Here is a 20522-nt window from a genome sequence, read left to right as displayed (position 1 = left end):
CTGGGTTTGTACTTTCTGTGCTAACAAGCACAATACAAAGGTTTGTTTTTTATTGTGCTGTCAGCAGGGGCAGAGCAGAACTGATAACAAATGTTAGTGAAACACTGTTTGGGAGACAAACTCAGCATTAGGAGTGTGACGTATGAAGAAAAATTTCAGTTGGCCCAGAATTCAGTGTTAGCGCAGGAGAGATGTTCTAATTTCAGTAAATGGGAGAGAACAGGGTGACTGTAATGAGCTGTGAAAGTAGTAGAAAGAACTGTCCTTGTTATTCTCACATTGAGACACCCTGCCCTGTACTTCCGTGTATTACTGCATAGGAACTGGAAAAAATACTAGATGGCATAATATACAAAGTAGGTTTTATTATACAATAGATAATTACATGGAGATTTCAGTGTAATAGTAAGAATTAGGAGAGGGATTTACATTAACTGGCCATACACCTTGTGCAATTCTAATTCATTCTCCTTGAGCTCCACCAAAACTATGCTATAGTAGTGTAACCTAAACAATCCACTCATACTACATCATTCTTTTACGTTCAAAAAAGATTGAAACAAGCATGACCAGCTTATTATTTTCATGATAAAACTCAGGTTTTTGTTGATAAAAATACAGGTACTTTTTATTACATCCTAGGATAAGCTTAGTATTTCCTTACTGTGTTCATTTCTTGGGTTCTAACAGAACTAGCTGCCTGGTTTAAAAAAAATTGCAATGCAGCCATCACTGAAGTGCATGCATCAGGCCATGACATGCATGTAAAAAGGTTGTAGGAGATCAGCAGTGCTGAAATGCGAAGATTTATTAAGGTGAATACTGTATTTAAAAATCAATTATCTTAAAAAATGCAGCACTAAAAACCTGGAAACTGATTACAAAAAATACAATGAATTTAGAATTGTGTTTGTTACAGTTACATTCACCTTCACATTCACTAAACACTGTCTTATTGAGGGTAGCCTGGAGACACAAGACAACAACTCTCTTCATTAACTGGCCAGCAAATGAAGAATATTCAGAGCAAGAAGCACAAACCTGAATAGCATTCTGGCTTCAGTTATGCAACTGCATTGCTAGTCCATTCAAGCAGAGTCAAATAGAGATGCTCATTCCTATCCTTTCATTCACAAGTATATGTGAAGAATACATTGGTAATGAAAGCAAGTCAGCGATTACACATTCCTGATATGCGCTACCTAAGGAAAGCTACCTAAAAAGCCATTACATGACAGTGCTGTAATATATCTGCAGACACAGGATTATGTTTCCTTATTTCTGCCTAGTAAATAGACTATAGATTTCTAAAGGTTTTGTAATGCAAAGAGCAGTGCTGTTCAGTAACCCATGCAATGTGTTTCTAGTTCACCTATTTGAAACTTTTATTTAAAACAGGTATGCTCTTTGATACACCTGCATTTCCTATAGTGAATTTGCTGCTAAGATGACTTTTTTATCCTGATGTAAAGGATCTATCTGCTCAGTGAGCTGACTACAGCCTAATAATTAGGTACGTGCTATATATAGGGAACAGACAAGGCATGCCAACAAGAAATACTTTAGCAATTTATTTTATTGGTCACACTTACTATTATTGTGGCCCAATTTTTCTCACTCTCTATCTGGAGCTGTCTTTGTAGTACCTCTCCTCTACCACAAGATGGCCAGTTTTCCAGGTTGTATGTGAATACAAGCTAGAGTGTGAAGAGCAGTTGCAGGTGTTTCCTCTGACACTATAGGGTGAACCACAATCAGAGCCAAAATAGCAATAGCATGCCCAATATTTTTCTTTTGGAAGAAGCCACATCATAACTCTTTTGGTGCAAGTCCCCGGTTCCTATTTCTTACTGCAGATCGCTAGCTCGTTATTATTTTTCTTTTAATTTGGATTAAACCAAAACTGCAAAACCAAAGCTATTAACAGGAAAAATGTAAACAGCCAAATATATAAAACTGTACTGAGTCAGTAAATAATGAATATTTGTACATTTTAAATAGTGAAAATCAAAGAAAAGTAAAACTGTAGCAAAAAAAAAGCTTGAAGTTTGCTTCATATATGGTAACGCATGATCTGCAGTGCAGACATTTGAGTGGCTGGGAAAGGAGCTGCTGGATGAGGAGGGGTGCACAATAAAAAGGCATAGGGAGTTAAAATGAGGTAAAGTAGGCAAGCTTTATATCTGGAAGTTGTAAGTCCTGAGTGAGATTTTGCAAGACAGGGCATGGACAGTGACTAAAGGGAATGACCTAGGTTATGACTGTATGATTGATCTAAAAGGTGAAATTTCGGGGAACAATGGAAGAAGCTTATGAGAAGTCCGGTATGTTGTGTACCTCCTTAGGGGTGGAGGCAATGAGTAGTAGTAGATTGTGGCGAGAACGTGGAAAAGGAAAGTTAGTAAAATCAGTAACAGTGCAGGTACAGATGAAGATGTGTTGCACTGGTGTTGGTGCAGTGGACTACTAAGAAAGACCATTGGAGAAGGTTCTGTAAGAGAATTATGGTGGCAGGAGGATTGTTAGTGTTAGTGGGGATGCTGAGATCACTAATAAGGATAATAGGAATATCTGTAGACAGGAATTGGAGAAGCCATGCTGAGAAGTAATATAGTAGGAAGTTGCAGGGCCAAAGAAGTTATTAGGTAATAGGTAATTATTATTAGGTATTAGGTAATAGTAATTAGGTTTAGAATGGGGAATGTAGGTGAACAGAAATGGAGACAGAGAGACGGATTAGGAATGAAGAAGCAGCATTAACAAGCAAAATGCCCCCACCACCATGTCTGTAGTCATTTCTATGTATAGCCCATACTAAGGGCGCACAGCAGGTAAGACTTGAATTGTCAGATCAAAAAAGCCTTATTTCAGTAATACAGAAAAACCGAAGGTTTTCAATGAAAAGATCATGAATGTGGCAAAGTGGCAGACATACCAAATGGTGCAAACCGGCATTGCAAAGTTCACCAGACACAGATGTGATAAGTAAGATTTTCACGAATTAGTATTAGTAAAATAATGAGTTGTACATAAAGTTGGCAAGGGCAGGAGAATGTGGTTTTACAAGCCATTGATTTGTGGAATGCCACGTTTGAGGGAATTTACATTGTTTTTAGGTTGCTTGAGTGCATCTAATAAAAGGATTGTAAATGCAAGGATCGCAATGTCATGCAACGTCTCTCCTACAAACCCAAGAATTTTGCAGGATGGAAAGGGAGTTTATGAATCCAGTCATTGGGTCAAATATATTAAAGCTTTACAAGGCTGGAGAGAATACACTTTCATCAGTGAAGCTGGGTGAGCCAGCAAACCTGGAATGGATCTGGTCCAGTATTCAAAACATTTGCTAGCAATTGACTTAGAAGAAATCTATTTCAGGTTTGCTGGATCACCCAGCTTCACTGAAGAAAGTTTATCCTCCCCTGCCCTGGGGAACTTTATTAATTCAGGCCCATTGAACCTGGAACCACTCAGTGATAATCATTTTTAATCATTAACTTGCTTGAAGAAATTAATTATGTTATCCTGGATAAATAGGGTTCAAGGCTTTTTCCTGCAATCTGAATGTACTGGCACCTCATTTCCCAATACAAATGTTGTATCTGCAGTTTATGTGATCTTGGTATTATTGAAGAACTAGAATGGTCTTACATTTTCCTGCATATATGGTATGTATACCATCACAGTAACCCGAGATTGAATATATGCCAGACCAATCATTACATTCTTCCAAATCTTTTACTGGCACAGATGGTGGACATCACCAGTATGGCAAACAACGATTTGTATAACTTACAGAACTGACCTTTTGTAAATAAATGAAACTGAAAACAGTGAAGAACATACAACACAAACATTGCCCATTTGTACAAATTCATGCCAGTAAATATATTCAAACCAGAAGGAAGTTTTCCATTTATCCACCTTTGATGAGAAACATTATAGAAGTAACCACATTTGGATTTAATATTTTATTTTGACATTATAAATGTTTCAAAGTGCTAATAAAAAAAGTAGTAAATTAACATGCATTTATTTGTAAAAAAAAAAAAAAAAAAAAACACACACACTGATGAATTGGAATTAAATGATTATGCAGGTAAAATAATTAACTGATCTTGACAAAATATAAAAAAGGTAATTACATGGTTATTTGCTAAAAAGCATGCTTACCACATTGTCAGAACCCAGGAAAATAGTAATAATTATCCTCTTAATGAATGCCAAGAGGAAGGAAACACAGGATATAAAGAAACACTTCATATGCATTTAGTGTGTACCTTAACAATATAAATGTAGGTATTTAAGCCAGAAATAAAAGTGGTTATCCAGAAAAAAATGATTCTGCTACTGATTCTACACATCTACATCTGCCATCTATTATATTTTATTTTGTGGTGTTATGGTATGACCACTGACATAACTATAAGGGTGATTACAGATAAAGCTAAACGTCAGCCTTATCTTCAGTCCTGCATTGTAAGCTTCGCACAGTGTGCATTAAAAGCTGCAGCAAGTAAGATTAGCACTTCATTTCCTGGCTGGAGGACATCCAGCATCATTTAGCTCTTTCCTCCCCAGCCTGACTGTCCCTGGCCCAACATTTAATTCTTTGCAGTTCAGTCCTGGAGGCTCAGCATTATAAGTGGGCATTATGGTCTTCATGCAAACACATCATTCTTTGGGATCGATGCCCTCCAATTAGGGCATTTTGGTATTTGAATCACTCCTTTAAGGAGCCAGCCCACTGCTATAAAGTTATGACATCATTGGCTCTATGATAAGTATTGTAATGAAAACAGAAAGGTTTTACATTATAACTTAAAAAGGTAGATTAATCTTCAGCTTTAAAGAGAAACTATAATGGTTATGGTCATTTGTTGATCTTTATATTTTATATAACATATATATATTTTCTTTATGAATAATCATTTAACTCATGACATACATTGACTTTTCTAAATCTTTCTAAAGCTGGAAAACATGGGGTTGAGCAATGTGAAAAGGAAGCAAAGCAGGAATAGACATATCTGCTCTGATATATTCAGTTATGTGTGTAAACGTCATATTGAGCTTTGTAAACAACAGGAGGTAAGAAGAGCCTGGAAAACATATAAAAAGGAGCTGAGAACTCCACCTGCTGGTTGGATAAGAAAATAAAAAATATTTATATGCATATATTTTATATTTGGCTGACTAAAAATAGATCTTTAAATTGGTATTTTTTTTTCTAGATACAAAGATATGTCTTTTAACAGCACTACTCATGGGGGCGGAGTGATACTCAGCAACAGAATTCAAATTTCCATTCAGATTAGAAGACCTCTTTCTATCTTTGGTTTGCTTACTGTACGTTTGAGCACGATTATCATTTTCATTAATTTTATTAATGTCTTAATATTAGGTAGCTATGTCACACCTGAAAATTCTCACCAAACTGAAATTTTTGGGAGGTGGGGGGAAAACAGGGTGCCTGGAAGAAACCTACACAAAAACAGGGAGAACATACAAACTCCTTGCAGATAGCGTCCTGGCTGAGATTCCAACAAAACAAATGGAAATTACTTGAAAGTACTAATGAGGTTTTCAGGCACTTGTTATAGCACAGCTAAATGTTCTAGCTTGAATAATATGCTTGTAAACAGGTAAAATGTTGCATGGATGCTGAGGTCAGCATGTGGTAAGGATCAAGGACGGTCTGCCCATCTTCTACTAAGCTGTGGTATTCTCAGGGAAAGATGTGCCAGTCTATTACACAGAACACGCAAAACTCTGTACTAACCAAGAACGTAGATTGTACCTTTTCATATTTTAGTGCACCATATGAGACTGAAATATTACAACTCAACATTTTCCCATGCACTGCACATTTCATACCTCTGTCCTACAACTTATGCTTTTCTCTTTGACCCTGCATGGCAATAGGGCCCCTATTTTCTTACATTCTATGCTCAGTCAGCAAATAGTTAATGACATTCCTACCCCAGGGCATGTACAGCATGTAGGTTGGGTTTGTCATACACCCCTGTACTGGTTCTCTGGAAAATAGCATGCCAGAAGCTATATTGTTGGAGGCCTGAATAGCAATGGTGCAGAAAGTTGGGTAAAGCGTTATAGAAAAGGACCTGTTGTCAGTACCAGCCTCTAGTGTTGGACAAGGTTAATAATGCCCATGGCTGCACTTCAACAACCAGATTTATTCTTTACCTTGGAGTATGCATAACTGTAATGTACACCACTATCTTTTTCTATATTTGTTTTTTTTTTTATAAAACAATACAAAGTTGAGTTTCAGTGCGTTAATATTACTAACCCCATTTTAAATACCTGGTGCACGGATTTTTTCTTTTCATTATGTAATAGAAAAAAAACAATTGGGACAAAATGCATGTGGGGCCCACGACAGAGATATGTGTGAACAAGTATCCTGAGCTGCTGTTCCTGCAGAGGGACCGGCTGGTCTGAATTCTTATGGCACAGGAAGGTGAGGCACTTTGGTGGCTTTTAGTAAAGTAGGAATGGCCATCACTAGTGTGTTGATGTCCATGAGTAGTACATGGAGAAGGCAAGAGGTGATGTGATTCAGCATAGTCTGCCTGTTGTCAACCATTTTGCCAAGCAGCAATACAGTACTGAATGGGGGGAATCACAACACTGTATACTTCTATATTAATGTGGGCTTCTGTTATGCTTTTTTTTTAATGCAATAGTGTTTTTTTTAGATACTTTTACCCTCATCTATGTTGAAGCGCAAGAATTGTCATGATACCAATAGATACTGTAAACTACAATTTCTACAGATCAGCAATTAGCCTCTTTAAAGCATCATATTTTTTTACAGCAAATGTGCCTCTGCTTGGTATACCTATATGGACAATGCACGCAAGTTAAAATGGAACCTTCCCAGTTTTGCAAAATAAACTGAGGTTCTAATCCTTTTACAATCTATCCCACCCAAAGAATGTTTTGACTTTACCAAAGATGAAAAGGAAAAAAGACGATTTAGTCTATAAAGGTCACTATTATGCAGAACAACAGAAAGCTGTTCTGTTATTGACAATGTCCTCTGTATTTAGTTGGCAGTCTCTAGCATTTACTGGCATGACTCTTATGTTTTAATATTGCTGGCTTGCAGTAGTAGAGAAGAGATGAGTCATTCTGGCAACTCTAGTAAAGTAAAGGTAAACCCAAGTCTTGTCCGGTCTTCTCTGATTGCTAGTGTGAATTTGATACCATTTTCTTACCAAGGGCTTAATGTCTTCACCAAGCCATATCCCACACCTTCAAATATATTAAATATAGCTGCATATTTGTAGTTAGGTAGCTTTTATATTCACCCGTTAACGGTTTCTAAAAAAAATGTTTCTCTTTAAATAGTTTTGCTAACACTGTTTACACTATCTTGGCACAGGCGTTTATAAAAAAAGTTATAAATCATTAATCGATCAATGATTTTAGATCAGGGACGTTTTTGATCTCGATGTCTAGTAGCATTTGTCCAAATGCCTTCCCCTAAAACAAAAAAATAAAATTATTACTTTTAGTTATTACAAACACAGACCTGTAATTCTTATTTGCAACTGGTTTTTGGTTACTATGTCATTCATTATATGCATGTTTTCAGTTACTGGTGTGTTAGTTACCCTTGTAACACTAACTATACAGTGCCAAAAGAAGATTATTGATCAATAAATAATAATGATATGCAAAAATACATAAATGACTGAAGAAGAATAGTAAACTATACTTCATTTCTAATTAGCTTATTTTCCCTTTTCACCATGGTGTACAATGCAACTAGCTGCTTTTTAGCAATTATCTTCCTTTAAAATTCTGCTGTAAATATTCCAAGTATAAATTAAATCTTTAATAGATACATTTCTGAATGACCACAATATGATTGCATATCCAGATGGTAGTGAGGAAGGTGTATGAGAATAACGGGTCATATAGTCACAAGGTATCACTACAGTAAGTTATCTTTGTCATGCAGTTATATATGAATGAGTATGCTATGTCAAGCTTTCTGCTCCTGCTTCACTGCAGCAGCCACCTGCAGTGTTGAGATTCAGACCTAGAACTGTATTAACAGTTGGCACCTTGCTTCAAAAAAAAAAACAGAATCTGCAGATTAGGCAGCAGGTAGCAGTGAGTTTAACTGTGCCTCTCACTACTACTCCTATTTACTATGTGGGGATACTGCGAGGAGAAGCTACCCAAAAGCAGCAGTTCACTAGCTTGAGGAAGCAGTAAACACCCTGCTACCTTACTGCCAATCTGAACTAGACAGACAAGGAGGACTTGAGCTTTCTTGCACAGAACGCCTAAGAGTAAGATAAAAGATGGATTTGCCTAAAGTTATTCCTAAACTGAGATCAACTCAATGTACTGTTTTAATTGATCTTAACCTATATGTTATATATATATATGTTTTATTTTTGTTTTAATTGTGATTGGTAGAACTATCCCTTAAGTGTTCCAGAACTGATCACTCAAAAGTCCTGCTTTATTCTTAGGGTATTTGTATTGATTTAAGTATAGGATGTGGCATCATATGTGAATCTTTTTGTGGCTGCCACAAACTTATCTTTCTAAATATAATTTGACACCTAATACATGTACTGAGCTGAGATGTCAATATTGCCATTTCTCAGCAAGATTTGCCTTTATCTAATCCAGTGTTTCCCAACCTTTCTTAGTCGCGGCACATATTTTACAATTAGAAAAATCCCACGGAACACCACCAAAAAGTCAGACACGTAAATTAGCTACCTGCTGCCATCTAGTGGAAGAGTTTTTTTTGGTTCTGCCTATCACTATACATCGCTGGTATAGACAAATGAAGACAAATTTTTTGCAGTAAATAAATCATTTTGGGACCAATTAACTGAAATTGGATAATTTCCCACGGTACACCCGAAGATCTCTCAAGGCACACTAGTGTGCCGCGGAACAGCCGTTGAAAAACACTGATCTAACCAATTACATTTTACAGAGAACATGACAACAATGATCAAAGCCAAAGTAAACCTTCAATTCAAATCAGATAAAAACGTTTTAAGTAAAAGGTGTTCAATATCCTACAGTTCATTTTATTTCTAAAGCAGCCACAGTAGAAAATACTGCCCGAGTATATACATTCTTTGCTGACTCCTAGAAGTGATAATAGCTCCAGTGCAAAGTCAAAGGAAAGTGGCAAAGAACTCGGGTAAACAAGCCTTATTTAGCCTAAAATGACAGCTAATACAACAGTGGGTGAGAATGCCAAGTTACATTATTGTGATTTTTGTGAATGGTTCAAATAACTTTTTTTTTCATAGAACAATGCGTAATTCACTTTATAGTTTTGGACAGAATACATTAGATCTGATGTTTTCACCTATTAGCACCCATCAAATATCAATATAAGGTGAATATATCTTATTAGTTTGTAGAGGCTCTTTACCTGAGGGTCACTTCTCAGTGATGCAATACCTCCACCTCCAAGGGAATTCTTCAGAACAAAGTTTAAGGCATGTGTCCCTGGTAGCTCATATCTGTCAAAGAAATAAACCATTTAAAATGATTCAGACATCCTTCAGGTACAATGGCTATCAGGTTCATCTAAAAAGAATGGCTTTAAATTATTATTATTAATAATAAACATGATTTGTATAGCGCCAACATATAACACAGCGCTGTACATTAAATAGGGGTTGCAAATGACAGATGAATACAGCAAGTGACACAGGAGGGGAGCCTAAAATCTGGAAGGTGGGGTTAAATAACAGCTTTAGTAAAGTTGTCCTTACTAAACTCCCTACCTCCTACTGCAAACCACCTTGGACGATCCCTCCCTTCCCTCATGATACACTGATTTTTCCTCCTACATGATACTGGTTGGCTTCTCTTAATACTGCACATGCGTGCTGTGGCATCACTCATGTTCTTAGCACAGCGGCCTTCTGTGCTTCCTCAAAGTACAACTCACATTCAATAAACAAGGCTGCGACTTCCTTCCCTTAGCCCACACCCTTTTCTATTTTCTTTCTTTTTCTTCCCTCTATCCTTTTTTGTTTAATGTTTTTGTGTAGATTTTTTTTGTTCTCTGTATATTGGTGCGCACATTTGGTCTAAATATGTCTTGTACCCCATGTTTTTCTATTGGAGCCGCAGCTCCTTATTACATACCAATGCGTGATATAGTTTTTTTTGCCCTTTTTTCCTTTATGTTTTTTATTATGTATCCTTGTTTTATTGAAAATGTAAAATTTTTACTCTTTACTCTTGGAGGGAGGTTTACCTGATCAATAAAATATTATCCTAGGTAGGTTGCCTTCCTCATCTGCCCAACATTTCTTCCATATAAGTTTTATCTGAACAATTCAAACCTAATACAGGGTTTATGCAGTTTCCTTCTATGCCATGAGAAAGTACAGGCGCCTAGCCGAGAGTGCTACATTGTGGGGAGTACTATAGGTATTTCTGAAGCAGCCTGGTCATGGATTTGAGCTGGGAACACATACAATAAAAGACTGAATTCAATGCATTTGTAAAATCAACAAACTATGTAAATGCTTCCTTCCCCAGCAGCACAATTTGACCTAACTGCTATGTCAGGTGCTGGAATTAAGCAAAAATAAATTTGTATAACATTCTATTTGTATATCAATTGTATATCATTCTATTTGCAGCTTATATAGGTTTGAAGACTCACCCTCTAACCACAAACACTCACATTTTTTCCATACTTCAAAGTACACTGTATTCTGTTCATATGATGAATATGTGAGTGTCTTCTACTAGAAAGCGGGCTAATAAAGAGTATTTGTGACTTGGCTCTAAAGTGCAGGTTGGCTTTAAAGCTTTTGCACTAAGGTGATCCTGTTACTTTAACCAGTACGCCTTGTATTGTGTCCAACAAATGCAAAGTATAAATTATTTTGAGATCATAATATACCAGAGATTAACAAATGGGGACGGGTGAGAGACTGTCAGGTAAAATTGTGACTTTGCAAAACTAAATAGCTAGATTTAAATAATTCATATGCTTGGATTATAAGTCATTAGGACTTCACAGATGTTTTACCACCTATGCAGTTTATAAGATTGTCTATCTAGGGCGGGAAAAATGAACGCTATATATTTAAATTATCTGAATTCAATAAAACTGGACACACATACTGATTTTGAGCAGAAAAATATAAAAATAAAGGCAAAAAAGTTTAAAACCAGCACAAAGAAATAAAAGCTAAGCCATAATTATTTTGATTTTAAAGTAAATGCATTGTTCTTTCACTCTGTTCCACTTGTCATGTTTTAGTTATTGACATTTAATGTGTTGACATTGAATTGGCAACAGTAAATAACAAGAACTTATTTTAGGCATTCTTCTAACAATTGGTCCTAACAGAGATTGCAAGAACAGAATTATGTTTAGGAGCATTATTAGGAGCTTACATAGATCTGACTTATACATGACAGCTGAAATATGTGACCCGAGGTGCACTACGAAAGGAACAATTCACTCAACTGTGTGTATTTTCTAAGGCTGATTATCGGGTTATAGAACATGCAGACCAGAAATAAAAAACTTCAAATACAATATTATATAAATCATCCTTGTAGTCTACAGGGGATTTACTATTAATCTCTAGGTTTTATTTATAAACCTAGTGCACATAAAAACGGTTAGTATTACTCCACAGCAACCAGTCAGATTCACATTTTCTGCTCCATTTTCAAGGTGGAGCAGAAAGACTGAAAGATATAATGAAGGATTCACTCATGATCCTTTCCAACGACTAGCCACTGCACGATGCATGAGCGAGTGCTGTACATACAGCACCGTTCTGCTCTATGCAGAGGGGAGGGGGAAAACGACGGAGTGGCACCCGGCTGCGCTCTCTCTCCCTTCACTTCCATTACGATCGTTCATCGTCCATGGATCCACCAGGACAGTCATTCTGACTATGAGCGCTGTACGTCAGATATCGTCCCTGAGCCGATTATCAGACAGGAACATTTGCAGAACAAGTCTACAGCTTAAATGGTAACAAGTACTTTATTATGCACATTCTCCACCAGGGAATAGTTTAAATATGGTGCAAGATTAAAAATATGCGAATAGTTGGGAAATTTTTTTTCAGAACAAATCAACATTCACATAAATTGGACGAAGTTTCCATTAAAGAACATATGATGCACACAGGCAAACCTCAGCTACAAGCGTTTTCTCCAGAAAATTGTTGTTTGACAACAAGGATGAAAACCTCTGTAATAAATGAGGCAATGTTGAAAAAGGGCAAACGTCAGGTGAATGTCTAAATACACCCCTCAATTTAAAAAAAAAAAACAAAAAAACATGGTATTATTGTACTGAATAATACAATGACAAAAAGTAGTTTTTTTATTATGGCTAAACATTTAAGTGGTATAATGTTGATAAATGTATTATTTGAAACTGGCAAAAATACTGATGAAAATATTACAGGTATGGATGCCTATAAGATTGAGGAACATAAGTTTAATGCATTGTGCATCACGGGAAATTGAAGACAAAAATGTATTTAGTGCATACCTAGTGACTAGCTGCTCACTGCCATCTTCTTTTTGCAGGAGATGTTGGAAATATTCTTCTACAACTTGGGCACTTAATGCTCTCATTAGATATGGGTAGTATAAAGGATGACGAGCTACAACACCTAAAACAGAAATAAGTATTAACATATAATCAAATCCTTTTAAATTTTAAACAACTTGAACAATAAATCTTGGCAGGCTATCTGCTTTAATAATACCATGCAGATACAGTTGTACAAAATACTCTCCTAGATAAAAAAAAATAAAAATTTTGATTTTGAAAAGTCAGGGGTAACATGTTCAGTATAAACAAACAACCACCCCGACTCTTTACAGCTAAAAAGGGAATATAAGCATGATGAGCCAAGAAAATCTATTTTATACTGCTGTCTGTGTTTCTGTTAGAATCCTCCACTTTTCATATACAAATCTCTCCCAACAGCAATACAGACAAAACTGAAGACACTTTTTTAAAAAATTAGGGTAAGGTTAGCAGCAGAGTCAGACTAAGGACAAGCCAGTAGATGAACCTGCTTTAGGTGTTTGGAGGACGTGTGCTTTGCAACTGGGGCAGCAGCATTCCCTTATTGTGTAGCCTGTAACTGGAAGTGATGTGCTGAAAGGAGCTGCCAGTGTGACAGACACATCCAGCTCCTTATTTATTATTAGATAGTTTTCCATTCTAATGTTATGTGTGGCCCCTCACCACACAGACAGAAGTGTGTCACCATCATTTCACTGGCTATGTGTATCCCTTACAATACATCAGCTGCAAAAGTCCCTTTCACTGCACCAGGTACTTGCTTCCCTGCCATTGCATCAGCCGTACGTGTCTTGCCACTTTAACATAGTGATGTACATCTGAGGCACTGCACCAACTGAATGCATTTCTACCACAGGTTTTGGTTCCATAACTATAAAGTAACAGATGGATAGGTGAGGACTGGCACAATGTATGCTGAGTTAGTTGTGTGTCTCATCCAGCTACTGCACAGAAGTATGGTTGCTGCAAAAACTCTCTTAGAAAAGGAGAGGTAAAAATGAGGAAGTTCTGCACCAAGCCAAACTGCTCTGGCAAATGTACCACCCTGACCTTGCCTTATTTCACTTCTTCAGGACACTAGCACGTTCTCCTGCACATGCCACTGCTGAACCAACATGCAAATCTGCATACAACAATCCTACCCTGAAGTGAACTCACAGCAGCCGCATGAACATAAAACACTGCACTAACACACAATATTGCACATTTTATCACTCCCTGCCACTACACTGATGTGCACTTTGGCACCCATCGTCTGCAATTATCTCATGTAAGAAAAAGACAAAAACTTTGCTAGTGTAAAAAAAAAAAATAAAGACATAAACAAACCTATGTTTGCAGTGTTTCCTTTGTCTCCACTTCTTGTATAAGCCAGCTCCTCTAAGCGATATGAATAAGGTCCACTTGGTAGGTCTGTAGAGAGAAGTAACAACTAAACGTTTATAAAGTATTTTCATATCAAGGGCAAAAGTTGTTACAGTAAAATTCCTATAATGACAAACCATAGGACTTCTATTATACATTCTTATTAATATTAATTGCATTGAGCATTGATTGTGCTGCACTTTCCTAAAAACATTTTTAAATCTGTTTAATTAAAAGTACAGGGTAACCATAGTGTGCACGTGTTTCCGTTAAAATTTTAATGTTTACATTATAGTAATTTCTGATGGGATTTTTACCTTTGTTGTAGTACACATATTTGTAGATCTAGTGGCAGACATGTACTACATTGCAGTACTGCTCAATTATCCTCAATTGTTAATAATTTGGCCTCGGGAGTTAACAAAGCTGACAGTTTGATTTTCTGCCAGGTTACTAATACTAAACTTGCTGATACGTAACTTAGATTGCATCACTTAAATTTGTTGTGGGCAGAGAAAAATGTTTTATCATTGCTTTTGTGCCTACATTTTGAAGTGTTTTGTTCAATTTTTGGTAGCATTTTAGCATTTATGTATCCGGCAGTTTTGATACCTTCTTATGGACTGAGAGACGATAAGAAGGTTGTGAGATAGCTAAAAAGGTCATCCTTTCATCCAACCCAGACTGTTAACTCCGTTTACCCTGGATTACCTAATTTCAGATTCCACCCTCAAGAGTGACATGGATACTGCAGTTAATGGCTCAGGGAATGATCTGACCGTCTAGCAGGTCATCTTTTCACTCCCTTGAGGTCAACCCCACCCTAAGGCCAGAGACTAAAAAACAATCCCAAGATATTAATTAAAAATGTGCTTCAGCAATTGCAGGTTCACTGATCCAGTAATTCTGAAGTGATATGGTGACCGGTAGATCGCCTTTGACTTTTAGAAGGTGAAGGGGCTTTACCATTCCTTAATAATTAGCTGGCCTGCCTGTGAAGCAGACTATTTCACTGCCTATCACTTACATGTGTTGCTACCTGAATGGAAAAGTATGGACAAATTCATAGAAAAAAAGAGGTCAAAAGTAACTTTTTTTTTTTTTTTTTTAAGCTTTCAGTGATTTCTACAAAGCCAGAGTCCCAAAAAGTTAATAGCACAAGAACAATTAGTATTAAACAGTTTTTATATAGCACCTACATATTGCACAGCGCTGTACATTAAATAGGGGTTGCAAATGACAGAAAAGACACAGGAGGATGAGAGGACCCTGCCCCGAAGAGCTTACAATCCAAGCATCTTAGACACAGGAAGAAGCAGCTTTAAAAAACAGTGACCAGTTAATACAGGTCATTCTTATTACAAATGTTATGTATACTAAACAACTTACCCCTAAAGACACAAACATTTTCATGCAATATTGTTATAAAACAGATAACACTGAATTCCAATCTGTGAAATGGTTGATTTCTATAGAACATACCTTTGGGCACTTCTGGTGTTATGGGCTCAACAGAAGAAATATATTCATCCACAGTAAATGAGTGATCGTCTACAAACTGTTCTATATGATTGCCATCCATGAAAATATCAATCTAAGAGAAAACAAATAAAAAGTTTTAACACTATGTGTATAATTATACATTGCCTGTAACCTATACCAGTTTTTTGACCATTAAAAGGAAAATCACCACACAAAGAGCCCTTTTCAGTAGCACTATAATATACTATTCGATCTTACTAGCCATCATGTTGTTGCTGACAGCCTGCCAATGACAGGATTGAAATACAGGGCTAGAACAAGGTAGATGTTCATTTTTCACCACAAAAAGAATACCAACCAACCAATGTATTTTATCCTTATTGGACAACTCTTGACCAGTTCCATAGCCAATCTGGTACTTGGGGTTTTCCAGGAAATCAGTCACTGTTCAGGGTATTCAGCAAGCTATAGATCCCAAACCTCACAAGACATAATGTCTGTATATTGCAGGTCATTTTCATGAGATTTGGGATTCGCAGCCTTCCCAGGATACTGGCAAGACTGTATGACATCACTGGCACTTAGGCAAGAGAGACAAAAGTTGTTATCTGGTTTACATTGTATTTGGTACATCTACTGATTTAGAAAAAGGCTTTAAGAGAGGTCTACAGGCATGTGATGGTGTAGATTGTAAAGTTTGCTTAAACTGTAATACTGTAGCAAATATACATTGCTTTTGTATAAATTAGGAAAATAAAAAATCCCACCTTGACATCTTTTCTGGGATACAGAAAGAAAAATGGCTTCAGAACTGGTGATCTATACACAGGACAAGAACATAACAGTTTTAATATTAGGTACATAAACAAATACCATACTGTATGTCACAGCAGACACAGCCACATTCTCTGTAAAAATTATTCTATCTAATGGACTATAGGGCCGTATTTACAGTACAACAGTCCCTATAAAGTGTAGCCTTCTTATCCAAAGGTTAAAGTTTGAAATATAATAGTTTGCCATTCCTAGTACAAATGTTTATCAGAACTAGTGGGGACTAAAAAAATGTTTGAACTTTTAAAAGGGGATTCTAAAATAGAATGTTTTGTATCACCATTTGTGTAAGTGTTTTAAAAAAAGCTGTGCAGTTTGGATAATGTGTAGCCCCTGCTTACCACCCACACACAAAATAACAGCAATTAGACCCTAATACATTTTAAAAGAAAAGATGTGACATTGCTTTACACTAGCAGGTGAAGTCTGCAAGAAAAGAACCCAAAGAGAGAAGTATTAAGACAGCAGATACATTATAGGTCATTTTTTTATAACGGTAAAGCATGTTTAAGTAACTCATTATGACATTATCTTTCAACATATCTTTCACATAACGTTTCTAAAATATAATATAAGAACTGTCAAGGTATTAGTTTTATGATGAAGGTTGCATTAGAAACAGACTTTAAAAAAACATTAAAAGCCTAAATGTACAAATACTCACATTTTGGGCCGCCCTCCAACAATTGCAGTTAGACCAGGCGCTATAAATATATACACAAAAAAAAACATTATTAATGTATAATGTTCTGTGTTTTAAACATTTGTTTTCATTTATAGCCTAACACAGTACTACACATGCTGTACATACTATACAGAGTACATATGTACTTACCATAAAATCCCTTACTTGGAAGGTCAAAAAATGAGAAACACAAGAAACACAAATCTACTAGACTGCTTTTTGACAGAAAAGATTAGAACCAAGTCCATCAGGCCATAAGCTTAAATGATGGTCTGTTTAAGACACTTAAGCTGCGTACACACTTCCAATTTTTATCGTTGGAAATGAACGCCGAACGATCGATTGGGCAAAAATCGTTCGTAAAAAAGTAACCAACGACGCCGACGAACGAGGATAGTCGTTGGAAATGAACGACCGGACCGGCGGATCGGATTGGACGACGATCGTTGACCATCTATTGTGTGTACGGTCGTTCATTGATCGTCCATGGTCTGAGCATGCGCGGTGAACGAACGTTCGCTCACTTCCTGTGGTGCACGTCACTTCCTGTATCGTTCAAACGATCGCATCTATCGTGTGTACAATATCTGCGAACGATCGTGTCGTTATCTGTATGTACAGGATCGTTCGTCGTTCGTTTACCGATGATAATAATTGGAAGTGTGTACGTAGCTTAAGATATAGTGGAATGTGAAGCTGGTGCACCCATTCAGGCTTCATCCAAAATGTCAAAAAAAGATTCGGTCTTTCTAAAAGAAGTATTAACTGTGAAAGACTTGTAAACCACATTAAGTCATAAGAGTGAAACTTCCTTTTGGTAAACTGAAGCTTAACAGAAGCAATGGAAGATCATTTTCCTAGTTATTGTTAAAGGCAGAAAGTCTCTCAGGCGAAAAGAAGGTTCCTCAAAACCACATAACCTTATCTCTAGGCAAAACCGGAGTGTTCCTTGCAGAATAAGGTCATCAGGAAATTTGTCTCAGAGAGGTGATGGCTTTAAAAGACATTTTATTATAGGTGAGAGCAGAAAGAGGAACAGAAAGGCAAAGAAACCTGGTCCTTTATAATGCTAAAAGTTAAATGCAAGATTAGACCCAACAACAGGATGGAAAGGATTTATTCTATAGAAAAACTCCTGGGATGGAGGTCCTAAGACTAACAACAAGTAGAGTTTCCCTTTAACATATAATGACAGGGTAGAGGAAATCCGCTTGCCAATTGTCTACACCTAAAATATTCAACTGGCAAAGCTGATAATGTAAGCTCACAGCCAGGATCAGATGGGGGCAAGGCAGAGAAATAATGTTCCAAGGTATCCAACGACCTATTAGATTGGTTCTTAAAAACTGCTACACCATCTACTGGAATAGTGACTGCTTTGAAAAAGAACGACACTGTCTAATCCAAAGGGAAATCTAGCTTCTTCTGTGCAAAATCCTCACCAAACAGATTAAGGTGAAGAATGGATCAGGATACTTCCAATCCCCAGAACAATAGGGTGCAAAGAGAAAGCAAATGTGTCCCTGGATGAATGCCCCCAAGCTTGAAAACAGCACAGGTAGAAGAAAAAATCTGATCCTGCATTCTCCTTTAATTTGGTAGTAGCAGTAGTAGACTGTGACTCCTCAAAGGCAAGTTCCTCACTGGGGTGATTAAGAATCAGATAGATTCGCTATGGCTAATGGCTTAGTAGCTGCTCAGATATACAGTCTGCAAAAATGGTTGCAGAATGTACTTATGGCCTCTAAGATCAGAGTCAGCAAAATAACCAGATGTTTTGGGCCATAGGATCTTGCATGACTGTATGGAAAACTTTAGTTGAACTGGCAGAGGATCAGCCACACCAAATAGAACCAAAGAGGATGGGATAGACTCAAAGCAGAGAGAACCAGGATTTCAGGCTGAGAAGGATAGGACCATCAGTAGGTGCACTTCAAGCAGCCCCAAAGCCATCAGTAGAGTGTGAATATGGGACACCTAGTACCAGAGGATTGTCTCCTTCATGTCTACAATCAGAAGTGTTGCAACTGAATTGCGGGAAAGTAATGTGCAGATTCAAGGTGGGAGGAAAGGCCTCAAGTAGCAAACTGGACAACTGGTGGTAGAAATCTGCAGGGCTGATTGGCCAGAGGTGATGAATATAACTCTAGGCTGGCAGAAGAAATTAATTGAAAATTGAAATAATCAGTGTAAATAGTGTCACTATATTAGTCTGGCCAGCAAGGCAAATTCTAATTGCTTCTGCTTTAAAGAATTAATAACACCTTTTTAATGACTGAGGCTATCATAAATGGCAATTCAATGCAAAACTGGCATCAGGTTCCACCTATGTTTGCCTATTTGTTAAAAATGTTTAAAAAGAGCCCAAAAGCCCACAGACGATCATATCATCTTACAAATACTCTGAAGCCTGCAAAAAAATTAAACAACAGCTGATCCTCATATTTATCCTTAATTAATAGTTAGTATTAATTTTAGAGGTTTTAAACTGTTGAAAACCAGAATGAAAAGAAATCACCATAAACAACCGCAAATTAAAAAAAAACCTAACTAAAACTGCCCTTTGTAATGGCTTTCGTACATTGTGTAAAGGTTTTATTGTGGGAAAGTGAGTTTGTATCTAGTTTAGTCACTGTTGATGTTTTGAAGACATGAGCGGGGGAAATACACCAAGCCATTGACCTTATTGGCTAGGAAAGGTCTTGACATTGTCAGCTATTATCTTTAAGAATGAGGTCAAAAGGGAGTAGGTCAAACACTTAAACTTATGACTTCTTTTGCAAAGTGTCTTCAGCTTGCTATGTACTTCTTATCAGTCATATTTATAAATACAGAAGCACTTTGAAATCTCAAGCTACACTAACCAGCTGCCATTGTGGAGTCAAATGGAGGTTAGCTCAATGTGAATCACAGGTCAGCAGTTTATTGAGTGGCTATATACTTTGTTGCACAATGCAAAACACAAAAATGAGTCATTCTTTTCAGTATTAATGTCATTTCAGCATCTCATTGCTACCATGTTTTGATCATAAAATCATTTCACCTAAAACTTTCCATATGTATGTGATTTGCCTGACAAACCAGTCTGCTGGTAACTGCAAAAGCCTTACATCCAAACTTTCATAAAAAGTCAAAAGACTAACTAAAAGGTAACACACACCTACTTTGTACCTCCTAAGCCCCATACAGACATCCGAGGTTTGTTGCTGAAAACAATCATTTCCAGTGACAGTCAACAGCGTCGGGGGACAACAGTACGCTTGTAAGATTTTCACCTGAGATGAGCACGGCTGTTTGTCTTGGGCAATGATTATCTGATGTGTATGCATAGTTTTAGACTGAAAGCTCTGTTGAGCAGGGTCCTCTTTATCACGTGTCATTGTTTGTATTTGTTTATTATGCCATTTGTAGTTGCTATTTATTGTACAGTTCTGCATAATATGTTGGTACTTCTCCTCTTCAATCTATCATGAATGCTGCAGCCAGACTCATCCATCCTTTCTCTCTTTGCAGATCTCTACACTGGCTTCCATTTCACCTTAGAATCAAATT

General features: G+C 36.9%; 1 protein-coding gene and 1 long non-coding RNA gene across 2 annotated transcripts in view; both read right to left on the bottom strand.

The window, feature by feature from the left end:
* Positions 1-4044: 4044 nt before the first annotated feature.
* On the bottom strand, positions 4045-7280 carry LOC140326926 (uncharacterized). The gene is made up of 2 exons (XR_011919946.1): positions 6634-7280; positions 4045-6596 (listed from the first exon to the last, which is right to left on the bottom strand). It is a non-coding gene; the product is annotated as an uncharacterized lncRNA (long non-coding RNA).
* Positions 7281-7290: 10 nt separating this feature from the next.
* LOC140326925 (uncharacterized) overlaps positions 7291-20522 on the bottom strand; it is a gene marked incomplete in the record, with an annotated part of 47968 nt that continues 34736 nt past the window's right edge. The window contains 7 exon segments of the mRNA XM_072405944.1: positions 7291-7512; positions 9446-9536; positions 12560-12683; positions 13934-14017; positions 15452-15563; positions 16219-16270; positions 16950-16989. Coding sequence (XP_072262045.1) covers positions 7438-7512; positions 9446-9536; positions 12560-12683; positions 13934-14017; positions 15452-15563; positions 16219-16270; positions 16950-16989 — 578 coding nt within the window.

This window comes from Pyxicephalus adspersus, chromosome 3 (assembly GCF_032062135.1).
Source record: "Pyxicephalus adspersus chromosome 3, UCB_Pads_2.0, whole genome shotgun sequence".
Taxonomy (NCBI): domain Eukaryota; kingdom Metazoa; phylum Chordata; class Amphibia; order Anura; family Pyxicephalidae; genus Pyxicephalus; species Pyxicephalus adspersus.
The sequence above is the reverse complement of the archived record's forward strand: the minus strand, read 5'-3'. Positions and strand labels throughout refer to the sequence as shown.